Source organism: Meles meles, chromosome 3, assembly GCF_922984935.1.
Source record: "Meles meles chromosome 3, mMelMel3.1 paternal haplotype, whole genome shotgun sequence".
Lineage (NCBI taxonomy): Eukaryota > Metazoa > Chordata > Mammalia > Carnivora > Mustelidae > Meles > Meles meles.
This window is the reverse complement of record NC_060068.1, coordinates 33,356,009-33,382,689: the sequence shown is the minus strand read 5'-3', so window position 1 is coordinate 33,382,689 and position 26,681 is coordinate 33,356,009. Positions and strand designations below refer to the sequence as shown.

Below are 26,681 nucleotides of genomic sequence, written 5' to 3'. Positions count from 1 at the left end.
AGATTAAATTAGCATGCCCTTCCTGTGGTGGTTTCTATTATAGTTAGAATAAATTCTGAAGTAAATACCAGGCACTCAAGTGTCCTACATCACTTGGTCCCTGATTACTTGAAAGACTTCCTTTCCTACCACTCACCCATGGTTCACACTACTGCACTCCAGGGGCCCAACAGGTAGTCAATGGACACGGCAAGCTCCTTGCATTTTCATGACCTTAGCACTTATTGTTCCCTCCACCTGGGACCTCTTCCTACATATATGCACACTTTGTGTCTCTGCTCAACTTCCAGGTCTTCAGAGAGGCCTTCACTAAGCACCAATTTGAAATATCCTCCTTTTCAACATATGCTTCTTTATTCTTCTTCTTAGCACCAGTACAACCTGACTCTATGTCACCTTTTACTTTCTCCACTGTTTCTTCTATTTCTCCTCTATGAAATAAAGCTCAATGCTCCCCTATGAAGTCCCCTCAACAGGGACTTGGTTCTTTTTATTCCAGGCAATATCCGTAGTACTCATTTGGAAATGAGCCGAGGGCTGCTCAAGGAGCTCTAGATCTTCACGTGCTGTGACTATTTAATTAATGCTGAATAAACAATTGAGAAAGTAAATGAATGAAGGCAACTGGATTGTGTGCCAAAGCCCTTGACCATAACATCTCACCTTACTGCCTGTTGGTAAGCTTTCGATTCTTTTTTGTTTGTTTGTTTCTTTCTTTTTTATTTATTTTTTTTATTTAAGCTTTCTATTATTCATTGTGTAGAGTAGCAACCTTTCTCAGATTAACACACAGTTGGTTTTGTTGCCATTGTTTTCATTTATAAAGTCTTATTGTTCTGGGGGAAGCAGCTAACCTGTGCAGCATCTGATCTGAAGTCAACGTATCGGGTATGTTGTGATCCAGATGGGAAGCTTCAAATGTGGATAGAGGCGCAACTGAGGCTTTGGTTTGGACACCAAAAGAAAAAGCCACAAAGAGCAAGTGATAAAAAGAGAGTCCAGACCAATCCCACTTTCTTCATTACCCACTTTTGTGATTTTTGGCAAATGACTAAAAAATCTGGGCTGCATTTGAAAAAAGTAGGTGATAAACTCATCTTGCTATGGGTGTCAAACATGATAGAAGTAACTTGGTCCACAATTAGCTTTCAATTAAAGTTCTGTCATTACAATTATGCAGGAGAAAAGGCATCTCAACAAAGATCATTAAAGTTTACCTCCCTTTTTCTTGATGATGTTCCCCAAAATGTGTCATTTGTCCCTTGCTGGGTTGACTTGGGGCTGCTGCAATAGGAGAGAGAAGTCCAGCTGACCTGGGAGCTGGAATTTCACATCACCTGCTCCAAAAATGTCCTACTTCAGAGAAACAGTATGTCATCTCACAGACCTTGAGCTAGACAGAAGTTAGGACACAGACTGTATTACCACTAACCCAGCTGGTAAGAAGACTACAAGATATCTTCAGACAGAAGCATGGAGGATTAAGGGTGAGGTGTTTCCCCTTTCTTAAGAACACCAAATCTCTAGTGATCTGAGTTACTACCTTCAAATTTAGGTCAAGAGAGGGAGTTTTGTCTTCAAGGGGACGTCATGGGGGAACAAAAAAGTTGTCACAGTGAGAGCTTATTGAGGGCTTCTGAATGACAGGGCTCAACCCAGATGCCAAAGGGATGGCCAGTCATCATGGTGCCTTCTAGAGAAGCTTCAGGAGCCCCCTCAGACAGACACTGACTGAGTCTTGCAGGGTGACATGAGAAAGACCCAAAATTGAATGCTACCATTGATTGACTAGGCTCACGTGCCTTGGATTGCAGACACCTCACAGCTCTATCTCCTCCTCCTCCCAGACCCTAACACCCCTCTACCCTCTCAATAGTTCCCTCTTTCACACTTTGTACTGCCAGGGGAATCTTTAGGTCTTTTATATATGCCAGCCAGGCACATGAACACTCTTATTAACCTTAGGATGAGTCTGATAAAACCAAAGCACTAAAACTTATTCTCTGACTTCTGAGTTCTTTCCTACAGTGAAAGATTCATTTTCTTGTCTCATCTGAAAAAAAAAGTGTACTTTAAAATAAACCCCACAGATGTATGTATTTGTAGCTCTCATCTTTTCACAAGTGTCTTCCCCAAAGGACCCATATGGACCCTTTGAATTTGTCTTTTTCTGTCTTAATTTGACACAGCTAAATTGGGGGGTGCCTCGGTGGCTCAGTGGGTTAAAGCTTCTGCCTTCAGCTCAGGTCGTGGTCCAGGGTCCTAGGATTGGACCCTGTGTTGGGCTTTCTGTGAAGCAGGGTGCCTGCTTTCCTTCCTCACTCTCTGCCTGCCTCTTCACCTACTTGTCATCACGACTTCACCACTGTCTATCAAATAAATAAATAAATAAAATCTTAAAAAAAAAAGACCACTAAGTTGGAAATAAAAGGCCCAGGGATCTTGAAAAGGTCATGACTTCTGGAGGAGGGGAAGGTTGTATAAGACCAGTATCAGCCACATCTCGTTGATGAGATGAGAAAGATGGAGTATTTGCTTACTGTCCATGCTCTTTATAAGAATACATGGGATTTGGTGGCAAGAAAGTAAGCAGCCTAGATCTTGCTAGTGTTGATTCTGCACTGGGAACATGTATGAAAATCTAAGGAACAAAAATTGTTAAATGCAATGTGGCCATACAGGAGGGTCAAGAGTGCCTTCCCTTTGAATATTTCACATATGCATTATGCATGAAGTAGCACAATCATTCACTTTCTCCCTTTCTGACTCATTTCTGCCCTCCTGCAGACCTCTACTGAGCAGTGGGGGAGCAAGCAGTAGTTAGGACATTGTGGGCTAGTAGTGCTCTCCTCTTTACATCTGTGCTCTCAGTTCTCTGGGGTGAGCCTTCAGAGTAATAAGGCATCTGAGGGCAACCTCCTCCATGTATACCTGTTACACCATAAAATATCTATCTTACACCAGTGATGGGGAAGATGTGGAAAAATCTCAGTTATAATAAGAGCAGGGTTCTTATCTTTGAGCCTTGAAGCAGGTATTGTTGATTTTTCTGGTCCCATTTCACAAGTCTGATGTGGAAATTTGGGTGAAAGTGAAGCACATTATTCCTCCAGCTTGTCTAATTGAATTCATCTTTGCTTTCCAGTCTCATTCCTAACTCAACTTCACTCTCTCATACCTCCTATCCCTCACTGTTTCCTGTTCACAGGTCTCTCATCTCATCTAATGTTGTAAAGTCTTAGAAAGATAAATCCTGACTTTGTTCCCTTCCCTCTGTTCCCCTGTAGTATCTGAAAATATGACATCCTGGAACATTTTCCAGTCCTCTTTCAATTTCCTTCCTTCCTGCTATAGTGTTCCAGTACACACTAAATTATTCACTTAGATATGTGCCTATAGTTGTGGATTGCCCTTACTCTGGTGAGAAGGGCATTGATCTGATGACTGGAGAAAATCATTCATGAAAAGCCAGTGAACAACAGTTATCTTGATTGTTACCAAATGTTTATTATCTGAGTAAATGGAGCAAATGTAAACTACTTCATAACACATAGAAATTAATGAAAACCATAGAATGCATTTTATAACATGATTTCAGAAAAATAGCTGAAAGAATGAAGAAAGAGATAGGTCATTGTTAAATCCCTTTTTGATGGCAGTGGAGTATCAATATGGAGCAATGCTTTTGTCCAATGAAGAGACTTTCTCTCCACTTTAGGAAAGATCTGGCCTTGTTGGTGGGTCGAAGAGGATCCCACTTACAAAACACAAGGCCTGAGGCCCATTTTTTTGTTTTTTTTTTTTTTTTTTTGGCATTCTGAGCCATCTCTGTGTCATTTTCTGAGGCTTAAGCTCTCTAAAGTCTTATTCAAGAGAATTTTAGCATCATCAGCCACTGTATCGATAAATTTCAAACGTAGAAAGTAGATTTTAAAAAACTGGAAGATGGTGGATGGCAGGCCTCCATTTATTGAACAATAGCTTTCAGCACAGTTCATGGCCTTATCTGCTATGTTGTCATCCTGCATAAGGAACCGGAAATTCAAGGATTTGGTGAAACTCTTGATATCCTCCAAAGACATGTTCAGCTTCTCTGCAGTCCCTTTGAGTGACTTCTCATCCAAACCAAAATGGCTCTGGTAATGTTTCAAGCACTTTTCCTGCTGGGGAAAATCAAAGCCATTAAAGCAGGCCATGAAGGGGATGAAGCTCAAAGCAGATGATTTTAGGGCATCCAGCCAGATCTTCTCCTTGAGCAAAGCTCTCTTCATCTCAATGGAAGCATCGGACAAATTGGGCAACAGAAGCGCAAAGGTGTAGCGCTTATGAACAGGGAGCTCCTTCAGCAGGGTCTCTTCCAGTGCTGGGAAATCAAAGTCATCCAGATCAAAGTTGGAGACCAAGAAGATGCATGGCTCAGGCACTCCAGTGTGGCTGAGGTTAGCCAGGCAGTTGTCTCGTATCTGCTGAAGCACTCTCTCCCTTTTGAAAGATGTGGGTTTGCGTTTCTCTTCATTATATAAATCATTGTCCACCTTGGTTCTAACAAAGTAGAACTTCTTGCCTATCTCTTTGATACTTTTGGCCAGCAAAGCATCATTGAGGCTAAACCGAGAGGAAGAAATCATGATGAAGAAGTCATAGGTAGCAAATTCCACCCTTTCTAGATATTCATGTGGTTGGAAATTGGGGGTTCCCGTTCCAGGCAGGTCCCAGAAGGTCACATTGGGATATCTGGGATGTTGATAGGGTGTTCTCTTCTTGGTAGTCTCCACAACGCCAACCCTTGCAGAACCCTCCTCTTCATAACTAAGTCCTCGCAGGGCATTGATGAAACTGGACTTCCCAGTGCCAGATTCTCCAATCACAGCCACATCCAGTGGAGCATTCTCTGCTGCCACAAGTGATTCCTCAATTATGTCAGCCACATCTTTTAGCTTGGCCTCTTTAAGGGTTGCTTGAATTCTATCAAGGTTTTCTTGAGAGAGGATTCCCCCTACCTTACTGATTAATGTGGTGTAGTGAGGGATAAAGTTGGTGGCCAACTGCTGACAATTCTTTCCTCCCAGGAAGTCATATAGGAACTGATCCATGCTGGCTAACTGTGGAACGTCTGTGGGAAAAGGAAATTGAATTAGGAAGACAAATGGAGCAGCAGAACAGACACAATGTCAGGTGAGGAAACACACAGGTCACAACAGCCCATTCCCATTCTCTCACATTTATTAATGTTACTCTGATTTACTTTTCCTGATGAATTTTGTTTTCATGCTACAGTAGAAGCTACTTGTCTACTATTATGTTTCCTATGTCACAAGAGTCAGGATCTGTGGAATAGAGAGTAACAGTACTCAAAGTTTTCACATCCTGAACCTCGGAGTCTGTGAATGTGTGACCTTGCATAGCAAAAGGCATTTTGCTGGTATGAAGAAGTTCAGGATCTTTAGATGAAAAGATTTTCTTGGCTAATCCAAACGGGCTCAATATAATCACAGTGAACCTTATAAGAAGGAAGCAAGGCCAAATGAAGAAAAGGAGATGGTGTGATGGAGGCAGAGATAGAAGTGAAGATCCAGAAAGATATAAGAAGGGTCACAAGATAAGGAATTCAGGCAGGTTCCAAAGCTGGAGAAGACAAAGAAATAGATTGTCTCTCGGAGCCTACAGAAGGAAGCAACCTTGCTGACACCTTGATTTTATTTGTTTTAGCCGCTGCCTTCAGCTCGGGTCATGATCTCAGGGTCCTGGGATCGAGTCCCGCATTGGGCTTACTTTCAAGTTTTTAATTTAAATTAGGGTTAGTGAACATAAAGTGTAATATTAGTTTCCAGAGTAGAATTTAGTGATTCATCATTACATATAATACTCTATTCTCATCACAACAAGTACACTTCTTAATACCCATCACCCACTGACATCTTGATTTTAGCTCCTTTAAGATTTCATTTTGGATAACTCTCTCTGGAACTAGAAGCCAATAAATCTGGGGTTGTGTCTTAAGCTGTTAAATCTGTGTTAATTTATTACACAACAATGAGAAACTATTGCAGACATTCTGCTTTTCCTAAAATTTCAATACAGAGCCCAACACACTTCCATTCTGCAGAAAGAATCAGTCAGGCCAATGCATTGGGAAGCACAGAAGAGTTGTAGACATAATTCGCCTCCCATCCCTTGCAACAAATATGGTCAGGACTTATCTTTTGGGAGAGGCAGGGGCCAGAGAAAAGCCCACCAGGATGTATGTGCCATAAGAGGGATAGCCAAGCTCTTAGTCCTTATGGTAATAATTGCCTCATGGCAGCTTAATGTCCATTTGTCTCACCTCATGAGAGAATTTGGGTGATATTTAGATCATGTAACAGGAAGTGGCAGAGGAAATAGATATGAGCTCTAATCTTCGCTATTCAATTCTGCACAGACTTGAAGTATAGATATCTGATTAAATCATGGCAATTCAAGGAATTTTTATCATTTACTACGAGAGAGGAAATTGTGATTTTAAAAATATTTATACCTACACAGTTGTGTCTTATGGGACTACCATATACTTTTACCAGTAAGGATGTGCTCAATGCTTATCCCCATCTTGCAAGTCCTGCAAGGAAAATTTTCAGAAGAGGGAGAATCATGATTCCCCAAAAATATATAAAATAAATGTGTGTTAAAGACTTTATTTATCAGCTTACTTATGAAGATGATATTACTTGTTTTTTAAATTTTTATTTATTTATTTGACAGAAAGAGATCACAAGCAGGCAGAGACGCAGGCAGAGAGAGAGGGGGGAGCAGGCTCCCCGCTGAGCAGAGAGCCCGATGCGGGGCTCAATTCCAAGACCCTGAGATCATGACCTGAGCCGAAGGCAGAGGCCTCAACCCACTGAGCCACTCAGGTGCCCCGATGATATAACTTGTTAAATGGGGAATCCCCAAAAGAGAAAATTATATTTCAAGAATACTGAAACAGGACAAGTTGCTATATTCTCGGGTGAGAGTGGGAAGTCAATTGAACTTCCACAGACGATGGCAGCTCCATACTGTAATGGTTAGTACTCTTGACTCTGAATCTCCCCAGACAGATTTTTATCTCTATGACTGCTGGGAGCTGTTTGTTTGTGTCCTCCACTTAATTTCACAAGCTCAAAGCCCTGGTATTAATCAGCAGATTTGTGAATGGTATCTTAGCATGAGGGCAGAATGATCATGAATGGATTAGTGCTTCAGAGACTCAAGATTTAGAGACTTCGGAGACCTAGCTGCCCATTCTGCCATGTCCACCTTGGAAGTGAGCTCTCACCAAATGCTGAAACAAAGATGCCTTGATCTGGGTATTCCTATACTTGAGAAGTATGAGAAGTATACTTCTGTTCATAAGCAACCCAGTCTGTGGTGTTTTGTTATAGCCTGGATGGATGGGAATAAATTCCCAACAAAAGAATTATTCTACAATGCTACAAATTATTAAAACTCATTGAGTTTTGAAGTAGCTCTATTGTATGAAAGGCGAGATTGCCTTTAAAGATGGGATAGTTTTGGGAAGACAAGATGGCGGGGAAGTAGGAGGAGGGGCCTTTTCAACCTGTACCCTTAAGTGAGCTGATAACCTACCAAAGAACTCCAATCACCCATGAAATTGGCCTGAGATCAGAATACACCAGCTCTCTCTACACCTTAAAGAACTGGAGAATCAATAACAAATCAAACCAATTTCACATGCAAGAAGGGAAATAATCAAGATTAGAGCAGAGATCAATGAGGTTGAAACCAGAGATACAGTAGAACGTATCAATGAAACTAGAAGCTAGTTTTTTGAAAGAATCAATAAGATCAATAAACCATTGGCCACAGTAATCCAAAAGAAAAGAGAAAAAGCCCAAATTCATGAAATTATGAATGAAAAAGGAGAGATCACAACTTACACCAAGGAAATAGAAACAATCATCAGAAATTATTACCAACAGTTATATGCCAATACACTAAGCAACCTAGATGAAATGGATGCATTCCTGGAAAGCTACAAACTCCCAAAATTGAACCAGGAAGAAATTGACAACCTGAATAGACCGATATCTAGTAACAAGATTGAAGCAGTGATCAAAAACCTCCCAAAAAACAAGAGCCCAGGACCTGATGGATTCCCTGGGGAATTCTACCAAACTTTCAAAGAAGAAATAACACCAAATCTCCTGAAGCTGTTTCAAAAACTTGAAGCAGAAGGAAAACGTCCAGACTCTTTTTATGAAGCCAGCATCACCCTGATCCCCAAACCAGGTAAAGACCCTACCAAAAAGGAGAATTTCAGACCAATATCACTGATGAATATGGATGCAAAGATTCTCAACAAGATCCTAGCAAACAGGATCCAGCAGCACATTCAAAAGATTATCCACCATGACCAGGTGGGATTCATCCCTGGGTTACAAGGATGGTTCAACATTCACAAATCAATCAATGTGATAGAAGAAATCAATAAGAGAAGACAGAAGAACTACATGGTCCTCTCAAATGATGCAGTAAAAAGCATTTGACAAAATCCAGCATCTGTTCCTGATGAAAACGCTTCAAAGTATAGGGATAGAGGGAACATTCCTGAACTTCATAAAATCGATCTATGAAAGACCCACAGCAAATATCATCCTCAATGGGAAAAAGCTTGCAGCCTTCCCGTTGAGATCAGGAACACGACAAGGATGCCCACCCTCACCACTCTTGTTCAACATAGTATTAGAAGTCCTAGCAACGGCAATGAGAAAACAAAGAGAAATAAAAGGTATCCAATTGGCAATGAAGAAGTCAAACTCTCTCTCTTTGCAGATGACATGATTCTTTATATGGAAAACCCCAAAGACTCCACCCCCAAACTACTAGAACTCATACAGCAATTCAGTAACGTGGCAGGATACAAAGTCAATGTACAGAAATCAGTGGCTTTCTTATACACTAACAATGAAAATACAGAAAGGGAAATGAGAGAATCAATTCCATTTATTATAGCACCAAGAACCATAAGATACCTGGTAATAAACCTAACCAAAGAGGTAAAGGATCTGTACTCAAGGAACTACAGAACACTCATGAAAGAAATTAAGGAAGACACAAAAAGATGGAAGACCATTTCATGCTCTTGGATCAGAAGCCTACACATTGTTAAAATGTCTATACTGCCTAGAGTAATCTATACTGTTAATGCCATTCCGATCACAATTCCACTGGTATTCTTCAAAGAGTTGGAGCAAATAATTCTAAAATTTGTATGGAATCAGAAGAGTCCCTGAATTGCTAAGGAAATGTTGAAAAACAAAAACAATACTGGCGGCATCATGTTACCCGATTTCAAGCTTTACTACAAAGCTGTGATCACCAAGACAGCATGGTACTGGCATAAAAACAGACACATAGACCAGTGGAACAGAGTAGAGAGCCCAGATATGGACTATCAGCTCTATGGTCAAATAATCTTCAACAAAACAGGAAAAAATATACAATGGAAAAAAGACAGTCTCTTCAATAAATGGTGCTGGGAAAACTGGACAACGATATGTAGAAGAATGAAACTCGACCATTCTCTTACACCATACACAAAGATAAACTCGAAATGGATAAAAGACCTCAACGTGAGACAGGAATCCACAGAATCCTAGAGGGGAACATAGGCAGTAACCTCTTCAATATCAGTCACAGCAATTTCTTTCAAGATATGTCTCCAAAGGCCAAGGAAACAAAAGCAAAAATGAACTTTTGGGACTTCATCAAGATCAAAAGCTTCTGCACAGCAATGGAAACAGTCAACAAAACAAAAAGGCAACCCACAGAATGGGAGAAGATATTTGCAAATGACAGTACAGACAAAAGGTTGATATCCAGGATCTATAAAGAACTTCTCAAACTCAACACACACAAAACAGATAATCATATCGAAAAATGGGCAGAAGATATGAACAGACACTTCTCCAATGAAGACATACAAATGGCTATCAGACACATGAAAAAATGTTCATCATCACTAGCTATCAGGGAGATTCAAATTAAAACCACATTGAGATATCACCTGACACCAGTTAGAATGGCCAAAATTAGCAAGACAGGAAACAACGTGTGTTGGAGAGGATGTGGAGAAAGGGGAACCCTCTTCCACTGTTGGTGGGAATGCAAGTTGGTGCAGCCACTTTGGAGAACAGTGTGGAGATTCCTCAAGAAATTAAAAATAGAGATTCCCTATGACCCTGCAATTGCACTGCTGGGTATTTACCCCAAAGACACAGACGTAGTGAAAAGAAGAGCCTTCTGTACCCCAATGTTTATAGCAGCAATGGCCACGGTCGCCAAACTGTGGAATGAACCAAGATGCCCTTCAACGGATGAATGGATAAGGAAGATGTGGCCCATATACACGATGGAGTATTATGCCTCCATCAGAAAGTATGAATACTGAACTTTTGTAGCAACATGGACGGGACTGGAGGGGATTATGCTGAGTGAAATAAGTCAAGCAGAGAGAGTCAAGTATCATATGGTTTCACTTATTTGTGGAGCATAACAAAGAACATGGAGGACATGGGGAGATCGAGAAGAGAAGGGAGTTCAGGGAAACTGGAAGGGGACATTAACCATGAGAGAGTACGGACTCTGAAAAACAACCTGAGGGTTTTGAAGGGGGAGGGGGTGGGAGTTTGGGGAAACAGGTGGTGTGTAATAGGGAGGGCACATATTGCATGGAGCACTGGGTGTGGTACAAAAACAATGAATACTGTTAGCTGAAAAAAAAAAAAAAAGGATGGGATAGTTTCCAATGGAGACACCCATTAAACATCCTGCTTATTCCAAATTTTCTTAAAACTTTCTGATAAAAAAAGAAGAAAAAGAAGCATCTTCAGACTGTGGTATTCTTTTCTCCAAATTGGAGGGCATGAACAGCTGGATGAAATCTTACCCTTCAATGAGTCAGACTTGCACGTCAATCCTCCAAGCATTAAGTCAGTATGTCATCATTGCAAGTACGCTATTTGCTCACTCACCAGCCCTGGAGAGAAAGGAGATTTCTGATGTCAGAGATTTTTTATGTTTCTACTAAAACAAAAAGTGCTGAGTCTGGTGTAGTGTCCCTGGAGCCCCTGGCACATGAACAATCCAGAGACCTATACTCCCTGGGAAATGCAGACACCATTCTCCTGAGGTCACTGCTCTGAACAAGGGGCTGGAGTGATTCTGTTCTGCCTGGGTAAAGTGTGAAAACAACAGGACAGATGACAGCGTCTGACTTGAGCTCCTTACGTCATGAAATCTGTTTGGTGTATTATAACAAAAGTTCAAAAAATTACCCATTGGAGTTGAAGGAAATTGGAAGGGAAGATGAACCATGAGAGACTATGGACACTGAAAAACAACCTGAGGGTTTTGAAGGGGCAGGGGGTGGGAACCAGGTGGTGGATAATAGGGAGGGCACGTATTGCATGGAGCACTGGGTGTGGTGCAAAAACAATGAATACTGTTACGCTGAAAAGAAATTTTAAAAAAGTGAAAAAAAAAGTTACCCATTGGAATAGATGCAGTAGATCAAAATGAAGGGTAGGCAAACTGTTGGTCAAATCATTATTCAGGTGTATGCATTTGCATGCATGCCTGTGTGTTGAGTGTGTACTTAATTCCTATGTGAAATGCATCTTTTATGACTGGTCTCTTTCAGAAGACTGAAAGCTCTGCTCGCAGGGTCTGGTTCTCTTGCAAGAAAAACTTCCCTCGATAGTTGAATCTGCTCTCTAAGCTCCCTCTCTAAAGGCCTATGTTTCTTTACTCAGGGACCCTCAAACCGTGTTCAGATAGAGGAGATCATAGATGTAACATGAGAAGGATCTGCAAGTTGGGAGCTTGGGGGGCCACTTGCTCCCTGGGATGATTTTTGACAGCCTCTCCTCAACCTCTGTGTCCATGTCTTGGAGGCTAACACACAGCAATATCTGCACATGGACCACTCCTGGAAGACTCTGCAAACTCTCCCAGAGTTACCTATCTCCCACCCTGACCTGGCAATGTCACATGGGCACAGTACTGTCTTAAAAAGTCTCATGAGTAGGGTTGTCTAGTACTAGGTGCAGGGGAGGGACAAAATGAACAGGTATCAGGGGACAGGATCGGGGTCCAACCTGGGTTCAGGTGAGTGGACATGTGCAAAAACCATGTTTGGGTCAGACATAGTCACAGAAATGGTCTGAAAAGGGGTAGGTATATGCTAAGCTGCCATTCCCATCCTGGATAGAAGGGGTTATACCCTTCCCCACCCTCTACTTCCTTGGGTATGTATGTATACATACATATGTGTGTATGAGGGTGTGTATGAGCTGGATTCAGCATTTCAGGTGACAGATTTAGGAAGGAAGATTAATTTACCCATCAACAACTAAGTGAAAGGAGTACAATGGTATATCATGCTCCATTCATCTAGCATAAATATGTCCTATACCTGCTGGGCACTGAGGGCACCAGGTAGAGTCTAGGGAATTATTTACTGCAAGTGCAAGATCTGCCTGTGTATTTTCATGATATCAAGCCTCTAATACGGGATGAGACATTACTGTCTTGGACTTTAACTTTTTGAAGAGACAGGGTTGTTTTCAGTTGATCTAGCACATGAGAAATCAAGGTGAGATGTTGTGATGGGATTTAGACAAACCAGGAAAAGAATTCAAGGGCTCTAGGCCAGGTCTTATATTCTGGCTGGCCTGGGCCCCACAGGACCATGAATAAGGTCATCCAGCCTTACCCATCCCATACTAGGGTCAAACTTATAGGCAAGAAGAATACACAGTGAGGGGGGTCAAGATGCCGGGGAAGTAGGAGGAGGCACCATTTCAACCTGTACCCTAAAGTGAGCTGATTACCTACCAAAGAACTCCGACCACCCATGAAATCAGCCTGAGATCAGAATTATACACGTCTGGATCTCTACCGGAGCAGAAGACGCCAGTGGCAGGTAAAGCAGACTGGGAGTGTCGGACTGATATCCGAAGATAAACAAAAGGGGGAGGGAGCCACCAGAGGTGACCAATTGGAAAGTAATACCCCAACACGAGAGTGCTCTGCATCTGGGGACCAGCATTAACTTGGAGTCTGGTTGAAAGCACTCAAAAAAACAAGGAGCAAAGGATCGCGGGGGGGGGGGGTAATAGTGGGAACCTGGGCAGTTAGGGTCAGGGACCTAAGTCCCCCGACCCAGGACAGCCTCCCCTGGCGCTGAGCCAGAGAGAGTGCGGCAGAGAAATCAGGCCTCGGTCCCTGAGCCGCCAGTGCTCCTGAACGCCAGCGCCCCCGAGAACGAGTGGGGTCTGGCTCCCGTGAGGGGCTGGGAGCCTGGCCAGATAGCAATCCTGAAACGCGCGCGTCCCACACCCTCCCTCGGAATACGTGCTCATAGGCGCTAGCCTGGAGCTCTGGCATCCGGAAAAACCAGACATTCCCAGCCCGGGACAGCGGGAAAACCTCAGTGGGTGATCTCTGCTCCAAACCTCTCTGGCGGTCTGGAGCTGCCTAGACAGCCACCACTGCCCTGGTTTTGGGTACAACAAGGAGCGCATCCCCAGGGACAGTGACTCAGAACCGACTCAGCCAGCAGCTTTTCCAAAACATTCTGGGGCTTCTCTCTGAGAGGGAGGTCGGGGTGCAGTTCGCTCTCCTCTAAACCTCCAAAAACCATCAAAAGCTGTCAAGGCGAGAGAAAGCAGATGAAAGAACATAAAAACCCCCAGAGAACAAAAGGCTGAAAAAAACAGTTTCCTCAGAGCTCACCCCCTTGAGGGGAGCGGGAGGACCTAACTCAGGGAACATCATTGTCTGAAAACCCACGTGGCAGGCCCCTCCCCCAGAAAACCAACCAGGAAGGAAGAAAAAAAAAAAAAGACTACAAGAGAACAATCACCATTACTTCATAAATACAACTTTTATTTTTAACTCTTTACCAATATTCTGGTTCTTTTTTTTTTATACATACAGATAATTTTTTAACCTATTTACCATCACACCGAGATGTCCAGTACATCAAATTCTTTAATAACCTTCTAACCTGAACTTTTTGATACATACACCCGTGTTTTTCTTTTGTTTTTCTATTTTTTTAATTCTTTTTTAATTTTAACTTAGTTTAGTCTAGTTTATTCTTGTTTAATTTTTATTTTCTACTATACATATAGAGTTAAACTTCAAGGTAATCCCCTTTCCCCAATCAATGCTACCCCTATAGGCAAACCAGTTTCTAATCCCCCTGTAACTTAGGAAAGTTGAGTCCCTTAACAAAAACATCAAGATACCTTCAGGAAGAATCAAAATAAACTTCCTCACCCACACTGAGAATCTATAACCATTCTCCCAATTTTTCCTTCTGTCAGTGTTTCTGTGAATTTGTGTTTGTCCTGATAATATATAAACCTTATACTTGGGGTGTTTTCTGATGAGGTTCTTCCCTTTTTTTTTTTTTTTGCTTATATATACATATTTTTTTCTCTTGTCATATACTTTTATCACTCTTTTTGTCTGTCTGTTTTTGTTTGTATACTCCACAAATCTTACCTTGTGGCCCATTTGGGCTGAGCCTTCTCTTGTATCTTCCCTTTTTTTCCTATCTCTCTCTCTCTTTTTTTTTCCTTTTTTATTTCCCCCTTTTTTTTCTTTCTTCTTCTCTATTTCTTTTTCTTTGCTTTTTTCTCTCATTTGGGTGGGGAACCCTGATTGCACAGAAGCGTTCCAGGGTGCACATTGACTGCACCACAATCGATAACTCCAGCTGCATCTGTTTAGTCATCTCTTACCAAAATGACTAGGAGGAGGAATACCCAACAGAAGAAAAATACAGAGGATGGGCCTTCTGCAACAGAGCTAATGGCTATTGACATAGACAATATGTCAGAAAAGGAATTCAGACTAACAATTATCCAGGCAATAGCTAGGCTGGAGAAAGCCATGGATGACCAAACAGAATTGATTAGGGCAGAACTGAAAGCCACCAGGGATGATGTTCACAATGTTAGGGCAGAACTGAAAGCCACCAGGGATGATGTTCAAAATGCTCTCAATGAGTTCCAATCCAATCTAAATTCTCTAAAAGCTAGGGTAACTGAGACAGAAGATAGAATTAGTGATCTGGAGGACAAAGAGATAGAGAGAAAGGATCAGGAGGAAGCCTGGAACAAACAGCTCAGAAGCCACGAAAACAGAATCAGGGAAATAAACGATGCCATGAAACGTTCCAACGTCAGAATTATTGGAATCCCTGAAGGGGAAGAAAAAGAAAGAAGTCTAGAAGATATAGTGGAAGAAGTTGTCTATGAAAATTTTCCCAATCTCACAAATGGAAACAACGTTCATGTACTAGAGGCAGAAAGATTTCCTCCCAAGATTTTTGATTCTCAAAAGTCTTCACGGCACCTTATCGTTAGAATGGGGAATTTTGTTTCAAGAGAGACCCTCTTAAAAGCAGCTAGGACAAAGAAGCTTCTTACATACAGAGGAAAGCCCATTAGAATAACGTCAGACCTTTCCACAGAGGCCTGGAAAGCCAGGAAGGGCTGGCAAAATATATTCAGAGTACTAAATGAGAAGAACATGCAACCAAGAATACTCTATCCAGCAAGACTGACATTTAAAATGGATGGAGAGATAAAGAGTTTCCAAGACCGGCAAGGCTTAAAAGACTAGGCAACCACCAAGCCGACACTGCAGGAAATATTAAGGGGGGTCCTTTAAGAGAGGAAAAATCCTAAGAATATCATTGAACAGAAATACAGAAAGAATCTATAGACAGAAAGACTTCAAAGGCAACACGAAGTCAATAAAAACCTATCTCTCAATAATCACTCTCAACGTGAATGGCCTAAATGCGCCCATAAAACGACACAGGGTTGCAGATTGGATAAAACGACAGGACCCATCCATATGTTGTCTACAAGAGACCCATTTTGAACCTAAGGATACACCCAGACTGAAAGTGAAGGGATGGAGAAGCATCTTTCATGCCAATGGGCTTCAAAAGAAGGCTGGAGTAGCGATTCTCCTATCAGATAAATTAGATTTTAAACTAAAGACTGTAGTCAGAGATACAGAAGGACACTACATAATTCTTAAAGGGACTATCCGCCAAGACGATCTAACAATTGTGAATATCTATGCCCCCAATATGGGGGCACCCAATTACATAAGAAAACTATTAATCAAGATAAAGAGTCATATTGATAGGAATACAATAATAGTAGGAGATCTTAATACGCCTCTCTCAGAAATAGACAGATCATCGAAGCAGAAAATTAATAAAGAAATAAGAGCATTGAATGAAACATTGGACCAGATGGACCTCATCGACGTATACAAAACATTCCACCCTAAAACAACAGAATATTCATTCTTCTCAAGTGCACATGGAACCTTCTCCAGAATAGACCACATACTGGGTCACAAAGCAGGACTCAACCGGTACCAAAAGACTGACATTATTCCCTGCATATTCTCCGATCACAATGCTTTGAAACTGGAGCTCAATCACAAGGAAAAGTTCAGAAGGAACTCAAACACCTGGAAGCTAAAGACCACCTTGCTTAAGAATGCTTGGATCAACCAGGAGATCAAAGACGAACTTAAACAATTCATGAAAACCAATGAGAATGAAGACACCTCGGTCCAAAACCTATGGGATACAGCAAAGGCGGCTCTAAGGGGGAAATACATAGCCATCCAAGCCTCCCTCAAAAACATTGAAAAATCCAGAATACACCAGCTGTCTCTACACCTTAAAGAACTGGAGAATCAACAACACATCAAACCAACTCCACACGCAAGAAGGGAAATAATCAAGATTAGAGCAGAGATCAATGAGGTTGAAACCAGAGATACAGTAGAACGTATCAATGAAACTAGAAGCTGGTTTTTTGAAAGAATCAATAAGATCGATAAACCATTGGCCACACTAATCCAAAAGAAAACAGAGAAAGCCCAAATTAATAAAATGATGAATGAAAAGGGAGAGATCACAACTAACACCAAGGAAATAGAAACAATCATCAGAAATTATTACCAACAGTTATATGCCAATAAGCTAAGCAACCTAGATGAAATGGATGCATTCCTGGAAAACTACAAACTCCCAAAATTGAATCAGGAAGAAATTGACAACCTGAATAGACCAATATCTAGTAACGAGATTGAAGCAGTGATCAAAAACCTCCCAAAAAACAAGAGCCCAGGACCTGACGGATTCCCTGGGGAATTCTACCAAACTTTCAAAGAAGAAATAACACCAATTCTCCTGAAGCTGTTCCAAAAAATTGAAGCAGAAGGAAAACTTCCAGACTCTTTTTATGAAGCCAGCATCAGCCTGATCCCCAAACCAGGCAAAGACCCTACCAAAAAGGAGAATTTCAAACAATATCACTGATGAATATGGATGCAAAGATTCTCAACAAGATCCTAGCAAACAGGATCCAGCAGCACATTCAAAAGATGATCCACCATGACCAGGTGGGATTCATCCCTGGGTTGCAAGGTTGGTTCAACATTCGCAAATCAATCAATGTGATAGAACAAATCAATAAGAGAAGAGAGAAGAACCACATGGTCCTCTCAATTGATGCAGAAAAAGCATTTGACAAAATCCAGCATCTGTTCCTGATGAAAACGCTTCAAAGTATAGGGATAGAGGGAACATTCCTGAACTTCATAAAATCGATCTATGAAAGACCCACAGCAAATATCATCCTCAATGGGAAAAAGCTTGCAGCCTTCCCGTTGAGATCAGGAGCACGACAAGGATGCCCACTCTCACCACTCTTGTTCAACATAGTATTAGAAGTTCTAGCAACGGCAATCAGACAACAAAGAGAAATAAAAGGTATCCAAATTGGCAAGGAAGAAGTCAAACTCTCTCTCTTCGCAGATGACATGATTCTTTATATGGAAAACCCCAAAGACTCCACCCCCAAACTACTAGAACTCATACAGCAATTCAGTAATGTGGCAGGATACAAAGTCAATGTACAGAAATCAGTGGCTTTCTTATACACTAACAATGAAAATAGAGAAAGGGAAATTAGAGAATCGATTCCATTTACTAGAGCACCAAGAACCATAAGATACCTGGGAATAAACCTAACCAAAGAGGTAAAGGACCTGTACTCGAGGAACTACAGAACACTCATGAAAGAAATTGAAGAAGACACAAAAAGATGGAAGACTGTTCCATGCTCTTGGATTGGAAGAATAAACATTGTTAAAATGTCTATACTGTCTAGAGCAATCTATACTTTTAATGCCATTCCGATCAAAATTCCACCGATATTTTTCAAAGAGCTGGAGCAAATAATCCTAAAATTTGTATGGAATCAGAAGAGACTCCGAATTGGTAAGGAAATTTTGAAAAACAAAAACAAAACTGGCGGCATGACGTTACCTGATTTCAAGCTTCACTACAAAGCTGTGATCACCAAGACAGCGTGGTACTCGCATAAAAACAGACACATAGACCAGTGGAATAGAGTGGAGAGCCCAGATATGGACCCTCAACTCTATGGTGAAATAATCTTCGACAAAACAGGAAAAAATATTCAATGGAAAAAAGACAGTCTCTTCAATAAATGGTGCTGGGAAAACTGGACAGCGATATGTAGAAGAATGAAACTCGACCATTCTCTTACACCCTACACAAAGATAAACTCGAAATGGATAAAAGACCTCAACGTGAGACAGGAATCTTTCAGAATCCTAGAGGAGACCATAGGCAGTAACCTCTTCGATATCAGCCACAGCAACTTCTTTCAAGATATGTCTCCAAAGGCCAAGGAAACAAAAGCAAAAATGAACTTTTGGGACTTCATCAAGATCAAAAGCTTCTGCACAGCAAAGGAAACAGTCAACAAAACAAAGAGCCAACCCACGGAATGGGAGAAGATATTTGCAAATGACAATACAGACAAAAGGTTGATATCCAGGATCTATAAAGAACTTCTCAAACTCAACACACACAAAACAGATAATCATATCGAAAAATGGGCAGAAGATATGAACAGACACTTCTCCAATGAAGACATACAAATGGCTGTCAGACACATGAAAAAATGTTCATCATCACTAGCTATCAGGGAGATTCAAATTAAAACAACATTGAGATACCACCTGACACCAATTAGAATGGCCAAAATTAGCAAGACAGGAAACAACGTGTGTTGGAGAGGATGTGGAGAAAGGGGAACCCTCTTCCACTGTTGGGATTGCAAGTTAGTGCAGCCACTTTGGAGAACAGTGTGGAGACTCCTCAAGAAATTAAGAATAGAGCTTCCCTATGACCCTGCAATTGCACTGCTGGGTATTTACCCCAAAGATACAGATGTAGTGAAAAGAAGGGCCATCTGTACCCCAATGTTTATAGCAGCAATGGCCACGGTCGCCAAACTGTGGAAAGAACCAAGATGCCCTTCAACAGATGAATGGATAAGGAAGATGTGGTCCATATACACCATGGAGTATTATGCCTCCATTAGAAAGGATGAATACCCAACTTTTGTAGCAACATGGACGGGACTGGAAGAAATTATGCTGAGCGAAATAAGTCAAGCAGAGAGAGTCAAGTATCATATGGTCTCACTTATTTGTGGAGCATAACAAATAACATGGAGGACATGGGGAGATGGAGAGGAGAGGGAGTTGAGGGAAACTGGAAGGGGAGATGAACCATGGGAGACTATGGACTCTGAAAAACAACCAGAGGGTTTTGAAGGGGCGGTGGGGGTGGGGTGGGGTGGGGTGGGGTGGGGTGGGAGGTTGAGGAACCAGGTGGTGGGTAATAGGGAGGGCACGTACTGCATGGAGCACTGGGTGTGATGCCAAAACAATGAACACTGTTATGCTGTAAATAAACAAATAAAGGAATAAAAAAAAAGAATACACAGTATGCTCAGGGACAGAAGAAACCCCTTCATACAACCAAATCAGTGAGCCTGGAACTCATCCAGGAGATTGTCTCCGTAGAGTCATGATGGCAGTTCAGGTCTCCTAGAAACTCTATGTACCCCATAAACAAGAACCCAGGGTATTACTAAGAATGGTCAAGAGAGGTCATAAAGAAAGCTTTGAGCACAAGGATAAGGGAGGGCTACTCTTAAGTATTCTTATTCCAGAATATTCCTCCAGCCTAACCCAGGCTAGGACTCCATCTTTTATCTTTTATTCAGCATTATCCGTACATGTTCTTCCTCACCACCATGTCATTCACTCCCTCACTGGGCTCAGGGCACCTCCACTCCATGCAGGAGGAGACACCATTCTTGCTGACCTATTGGACTTCAAGTTTGTCACAGGGGATCCTGGTGGAGAACACTTCAGTCTTTGTGGGCAAAGGCCTCAGTGGATTCTGGTCTCAAAGCAGATGAGATGTGATTACATCATATTTCATGAGCTTCTTTCCCTCTGAAATCCCTGCATCCTCTGATCATTTCTTTAGGCATCTCTATCTCCCAAGGAAGGGTCAAGTTCCCTGAAAAAGTCCTGAGAAGTGGGGACACTTCGTAGGATTTTCCCTCACACTTGCCAATCAGTGTATTTTCTTTAATGTGGAGTGAGCGTGGGAACAGAGATGGTACTGTGATTTCCATTCTTTCCCAAAATTTACTAATTTGGGGTGCATCTAGGGAGGGGTAAATGGTAGTTGATAACTATAAGTAGACGCAGGTCCCCAGAAGTAGCATCAGCATCCAGTCATCACTGGGGCTGGAGATTCAGCATTAACTAGGATCCCTTGTCCCCTCCTGTCTAGATAGAAACAGAGAATCAAACTGTGGGTTTAAGTCTTGGATCTCCATCATTGCTTGGATCTCCATCATCTACCATCATTGCTTTGTAATTCAAAGCTTGTTTCTTGTCTGTGAGACTATGTCTTCATTTGTAACCAGAAATAATAATGCTTAACTAATAGAGCTTGAGGAAGATTAATCAAGAACAGGCGTGCAGAAGATCCAGCCCAGACAGACTCACAGATCAGAATCTTCATGCACTGTGGTAAGAGTTGGAGGGAGTAAGAAGAATGAGAGGAAAGTCTTCCTCAGAGGTCCTATGAAGACCAGAGAGAATTCACCAAGGGGTTGCTGGTGGGCCTGCCCAGAGCTTCACCTGGACCATACAATAAAACTTTCAGTAAAGTCCTGTGAAGTGGTAGCCTAGCTTCCCTGCTTCACAGGATAAAACACTGGGACTCGGTTTCCAATGTGAAAATGTTCACAATGCCCTGGGGCTGAGTTGTCTGCAAACTCAGTTGGGAGTCTTGGCAGTTTCCTCATTGTGTGTGAATTCAGGGCTCATGTTGGATGAAAGCATCATAGTCTGGGGGACAGTGATACAATCAGGACCCAGCTGTGGAAAGACAAGCAGGCGGGGGTAGGTGGAGATGATCAAGAAGCTGCACCACTGGACTGAGGTCCTTCTGAGGCCGAAATCTGAGGAGTTGGATGTGAGGTCGATCTCCAGCAACATCAGGAGAACCCACTGATAGGTCTGGAAGGGAAGCCCTCATGCAGTAGAAAATGCAATTTTCACTGTTGTTAAAAATAAATTATTCTTGAAGATATATGCAGTGAGGATATGTGGGTCCTCAGGATTGAAGGGTACGGAAAGTTGGCAAAGGCTTACTTCTACCCTACAGACTTCCCCAGTGGGACATCCTACTTAACAGTCTGGGTGGAGAAGTACCTATACCTGCCTGGCTCCTGACTGAATGACCCTCATGATGTTCTTTTGTTCAAGTCCCCTCTGTCTATAACTTGCTTAGGAGCAGACTACTGGCAAAACAGCTGCAGAACATTCCTCAGTGGTCTCCTCTGAACCCCTAGCATGTGCACATCTCCTAAATGAGCACCTCTACTGGTTTTCTTTTCAATGAATATTGAAACATAATTTACACATTCTATGATTCATGCCTTTAAAGTTTTCAGTAGCTTTGAATATATTCACAAAGTTGTACACACATCATAATCAAATTTAGAGTATTTTCCTTATGCAAAAGATATCCTTTTAAAAATTGTGTTATTTTAGTCACCATACAGTACATCATTAGTTTTTGATATGGTGTTCCATGACTCATTGTTTGTTTATAACGCCCAGTGCTTCAAAAGATATGTTGTACCTCTTGACTGCCATCTCTCTTTCCCTCATACCATTTGCTCTTCAGATCTAGGAAACCCGCAATATATTTTCTGTAGCCAAGGATTTGCCTTTTCTGGACATTTCCTATGAATGGAATCACAGAATGCATAGTCCAATGGGCTGTCTGCTTTCACTGAGCATAATGTTTTGGGGTTCATCCATGTTGTGGCAGGTATCAGTACTTTTTTTTAAAATTTTTTATTTGTACTTTATTTTTATTTTTTTACCTTGCCCAATAATGATCTCTTATATGGATAGACCACTTTTCTTTATCTATTGAACAGTGGGTGGACAACTGTGTTAATTCCATCTGAGGGGTTATTGTAATAATGCTGCTGTGAACATTTGCATGCAGGTTTTACCTAGATGTATGTTTTCACCACTCTTGGGTATATACCTAGCAATGGAATTGCTGGGTCATTGGGTAACTCTGTTTAAATTGTTTTATTAGTTTTATTGAAGAAGAATGGGTATATATCATTGTATGAGTTTAAGACATATAGCATGATGATCTGATTTATATATACTGTGAAGTATACTGTGCGGTTACAACAATAGGTTCAGCTAACACCCATCATCTCAATAAGAGGAAAAGAGAGAAGAAAAAAGAGAACAGTTCTTCTTGTGATGAGAACTCTTAAGATATATTGCCTTAACAATGTTCTGATAAATCAAATGGGGACATTATCTATAGTCATCAGGTTATATATTACCTCCCTAGTACTTCTCTTATAACTGAAATCTTGTATCTTTGATCACTTCCTCCAATTTCCTCCTTCTTAACTTGTGCTTCCACCTCTCCACAAGTCTGGTCTTTTTTTCGATGAACTTATTTTATTTTATTATTTTTAGATTCCACACATCAGTTAGATCATGCAGTATTTGTCTGTCTGATTTATTTTACTTAGCATAATGCTTTCATGGTACACCCATGTTATAGATGATAGGATTTTTCATTTTCTATTTAAATTTTTGACAAAGTATCAAACATTTTTGCAGAGGCTTGCTGTTTGTGATCTAAATGCCTTTGCAGGGAGTTGGGTGTGGATCTGACATCCAGGTTTGGGTTACCAAATCTGATAATACCCCTGACACCCTGTTCCCCAGTCCTTCTAACTCCCTTGCTCTTATAAGGTCAATCACTTGACAATATGACAAAGCCGGCCCTGTTCCTTCACCCCCCCCCCCAATATCTACATCCTTCACTGTTACTGTGCAGTACAATATGGCTTGAACAATTTATCTAAGGAGAGTGCCATAAGTATTGAATTATCTTGATCATTGCAGCTTTATAATATAATCCCAAGTCAGGAATCGTGTTTTATTGGGTGTAAAGTAAATGCATTTCCATCAGTGTTTATTGCTGCCTATCAGTTTCCCTGAAAACCCAGAGGCCTCATACCTCCTCTTTTGGTATTTTTGAACACCTGAAGTTCAACTTTATCTAATTGCCACCTAGTTCAGGTTATCAATATGTGTATTTTTCATTTAGGCTGAAAATTTCCCCTGCTACAAAGCTGATGTCTTCACAGTGGCACAGAAACTGATAGAGAACGTATTTCCCAGATGGGTATACCTTCCATAATCTCTAGTGATTGAGGCAGCCATTTCATTGGACAAATTATACCACCTTTAACAAAAACCTTGCAAACTTCTTGGAATCATCACTGGCCCTATCACCCTCAATCGTCAGGCAACTTTGTGAGATCTAATGGGATCCTCAAACTTAAAATTTTTAAACTAGCAAAAAATACCAGACATCCGTGCCCTAAGGTATTGCCTTTGGACTTGCTGACACTCTGAGGTACCCTCTTTGGACAATGTAAACTCACCTCACACAACATAGTCACTGGCAGACCAATGTCTACTGGTACACAATCTTCTGGAGATCCCTTGTTGTCTCGTGCTAGTATGACCAACTATGGGAAAATATTTAGTGTTTTACCATCTAGCCTGTCATCAATAGGTTAAAGATGTCTTCCAAGATCTCAATTCAAAGGATACTGTTGGTCATTGTCTAGAGTCTGGTGACTGGGTATTCTGGAACTCTCATCAAAAAAAATACAGCTTTTGAACTTGATCAAAAGGAATCTTACCAAGTGCTCCCAACCACTGAAATTACTACAAAACTAGAAGGTGTTGAATCATGGGTATGCATTTCACTGCTAAAGAAGGCTTTACCTGACATATTGTCCTTCACAGATGCTAGGGACCTCTAAGTCAAACTGAGGAAGATAAATAGCCAATATTGAAGTAGACAGCCTTCACCCGAGAAAGCAGATCAAGTCCTCATATTTTAACTAAATGTGAATCCCTTTCTCCTTTTTCTCCTTTTCTTTACTCTGACATAGTCTTGGAGAAATAATGCCCTTAGCTATATGTCTGAGCCAGTTGCTCAGAAGGGGGAATAAACTGAAGAATGTAAAACAACCTTTTATTTTAGGCTAAGAGAAAAATCTAATCATGTCCCTAAATTTTCTCAAGTGAAATATGACATCACATTGGTTGGCTCCCTTGGATTTACATCACTGAGTTAAAAAAGACTAACCAGGACACATTCTTGACCCAGGATTTGCTTCCCTTGACAGAGCTATGCTTCCTGGTTAACAATTAAATTTACAGGACAATTTGATTAGGAACCTGTCCTTAACTCCCAAATATAATACAGAATTCATTGCTAAGAGCATAGCTACCCAGCAAAGATCCTTAGACTCTCTAGCCAAAGATTTTATTGACAATAAGACAGACTCTGATTATCTTTTAACTGAGTAAGAATTGTCTATACTGTGACCAACACCACCTGCTGCATCCGGATTAACACTTTTGGGGAAATTGAAACACAACTACATATGAGCACTGAACAAGCCACTTAGCTTGAAAAGATGATTCTTCAGTGGAGTCTTTCTTTGAATTATTCAGTTTTGAGTGTTTGGGTCCTGGGTACCATGGCTTCAAAGTACACTCCAACCTTTGAAAACTATCTGTTGATAAAAATAATAATAATCTGCCAGGTACCATTTGTGTTCTTAAAAATTTTTAAATGCATGTTCAGACATGCTAACCACCAAGCAAGTAATCTCCCTGAGACTGGAACTTCAGAAAATGAATGTAGGGGATGACTGATACCAAAACTGTGTACCTGAAAGTCATCACCAGTGAATTTTGTGGAGATTAAGGAAGAACATCACGACATGTGAATACCATGGAGAGAATCAACAACAGCTGTGAGAACAAATGAACAGTAGCTCAAGTTGGCACCAATCTCTAAGTTAAGCTGAGCATCTGATCAAAGTAGGGAAATTGTGAAAAAGAAGTTCCACAGGGGCCACATAGTCACAGGGCCATAGAAGCCACTTAAGTTAAGGCCTGGACTCATTAAACCAAGACCAAATACCTAACCTAACTACAGTTTCACTCCCCTGGGCATGTATAATTTAACCAGTCAGTGTACAAATTTCCTGATCAACGATGGGAAATTTGCTGATAGACCCTTCCCCTTCCCCTTAGGAGGGCAATCTCGACTAAAACAAGTGATTCTTAGTTAATAATTTCTTTCTTTTTCCTTCTTCTTTTCCTTTAAAAACATTTCCATTCCTACAGCTCAGTGAACCTCCTTCTTATTTGCTAGATTCATGAATCATTTAATAAATCCAATAGCTCTTTAAAATTTGTTCACTTGAACTTTGTTTTAACAGATAATGCATGCATTGTCTCCCCAGGGAAAGTATTTAGGTATGAGATGGGGGGTGTCTGATCTAGAAGTTCTTGGGGGAAAAGCCCTTTCCATTGACACCCCAGACATTCACATGATCCTTCTGCAGTTCACAGTAATAAGGTTTGTTCTCCAACCACCCTCTGAAAATGTCCCAAGTAGTTAAAAACTCTGACTTACAGGCATCTACCAAACATCCTGCCCCTCAGAATTCCATGTCCACAGCACCCCAAATCAATTTTGCAGACTATCCTAACCTCAGACCTATAGATCTGTAATTCTATTTTTTGATCTGTACTCAATCCACAGTGGTTTCTTGCTTACCAGCTCCTGAAGGAGACTTCCAGTGTCAGAGTTGAGCTCTGAGTGTGTCCCCTGACAACACACGAAGTGCTGAGCCTGGTTGAAGTGCTCCCTGTAGCCCACAACAGAAACACTCTGTTGCACAGACTGGCCTTGCACTGGAACAGGCCCTGTGTGCTGCTGTGGTCACTGCAGAGATTAAATATGTACAATGCCCGTGAGGAACAGGCAGGATTTAAATAATCTCTGTCCACTGCTCCACCCTCAAAGGAATCTGGCCAGTAGTTGAGAAGCAGCCATCAGTGTAGAGCTCTGCATTTCCAAGAACAGAAAATGAAACTTAAGTTCTGAGGGCTCCTTTTCTGAGAAACAGAGCCATATCTGAGAATGGAAAGTGAAAGCCACCATGCTTATTGTTATTGTGTATTTTTGGCATTGTGAGTGAGAAGAGAGCACAGGATCCCCGGCTTATACACAGAGGGAGGAATATAAGAATAATGTCACA

General features: G+C 41.3%; 1 protein-coding gene across 2 annotated transcripts; it reads right to left on the bottom strand.

The window, feature by feature from the left end:
- Positions 1 to 3,487: 3,487 nt before the first annotated feature.
- Positions 3,488 to 26,383, bottom strand: LOC123938984 (T-cell-specific guanine nucleotide triphosphate-binding protein 2-like). 2 transcript variants are annotated; one of them, XM_046000814.1, is made up of 3 exons: positions 26,198 to 26,383; positions 10,931 to 11,020; positions 3,488 to 5,113 (listed from the first exon to the last, which is right to left on the bottom strand). In XM_046000814.1, the coding sequence occupies exons 2-3, from the start codon at positions 10,968 to 10,970 to the stop codon at positions 3,834 to 3,836; spliced, it is 1,320 nt and encodes a 439-aa protein (XP_045856770.1). In that variant the 5' UTR covers positions 10,971 to 11,020; positions 26,198 to 26,383; the 3' UTR covers positions 3,488 to 3,833. The 2 variants fall into 2 exon arrangements, with proteins under 2 accessions (XP_045856770.1, XP_045856771.1); XM_046000815.1 differs by lacking the exon at positions 10,931 to 11,020.
- Between the last annotated feature and the right edge of the window lie 298 nt (positions 26,384 to 26,681).

Coding starts and splice junctions, on each gene's coding strand:
- LOC123938984 (XM_046000814.1), bottom strand. CDS start 10,970: ATGCTTGGAGGATTGACGTGCAAGTCTGACTCATTGAAGG. Junction 5,114..10,930: donor CAAGTCTGACTCATTGAAGG/GTAAGATTTCAT, acceptor CTTTTCCCACAG/ACGTTCCACAGTTAGCCAGC.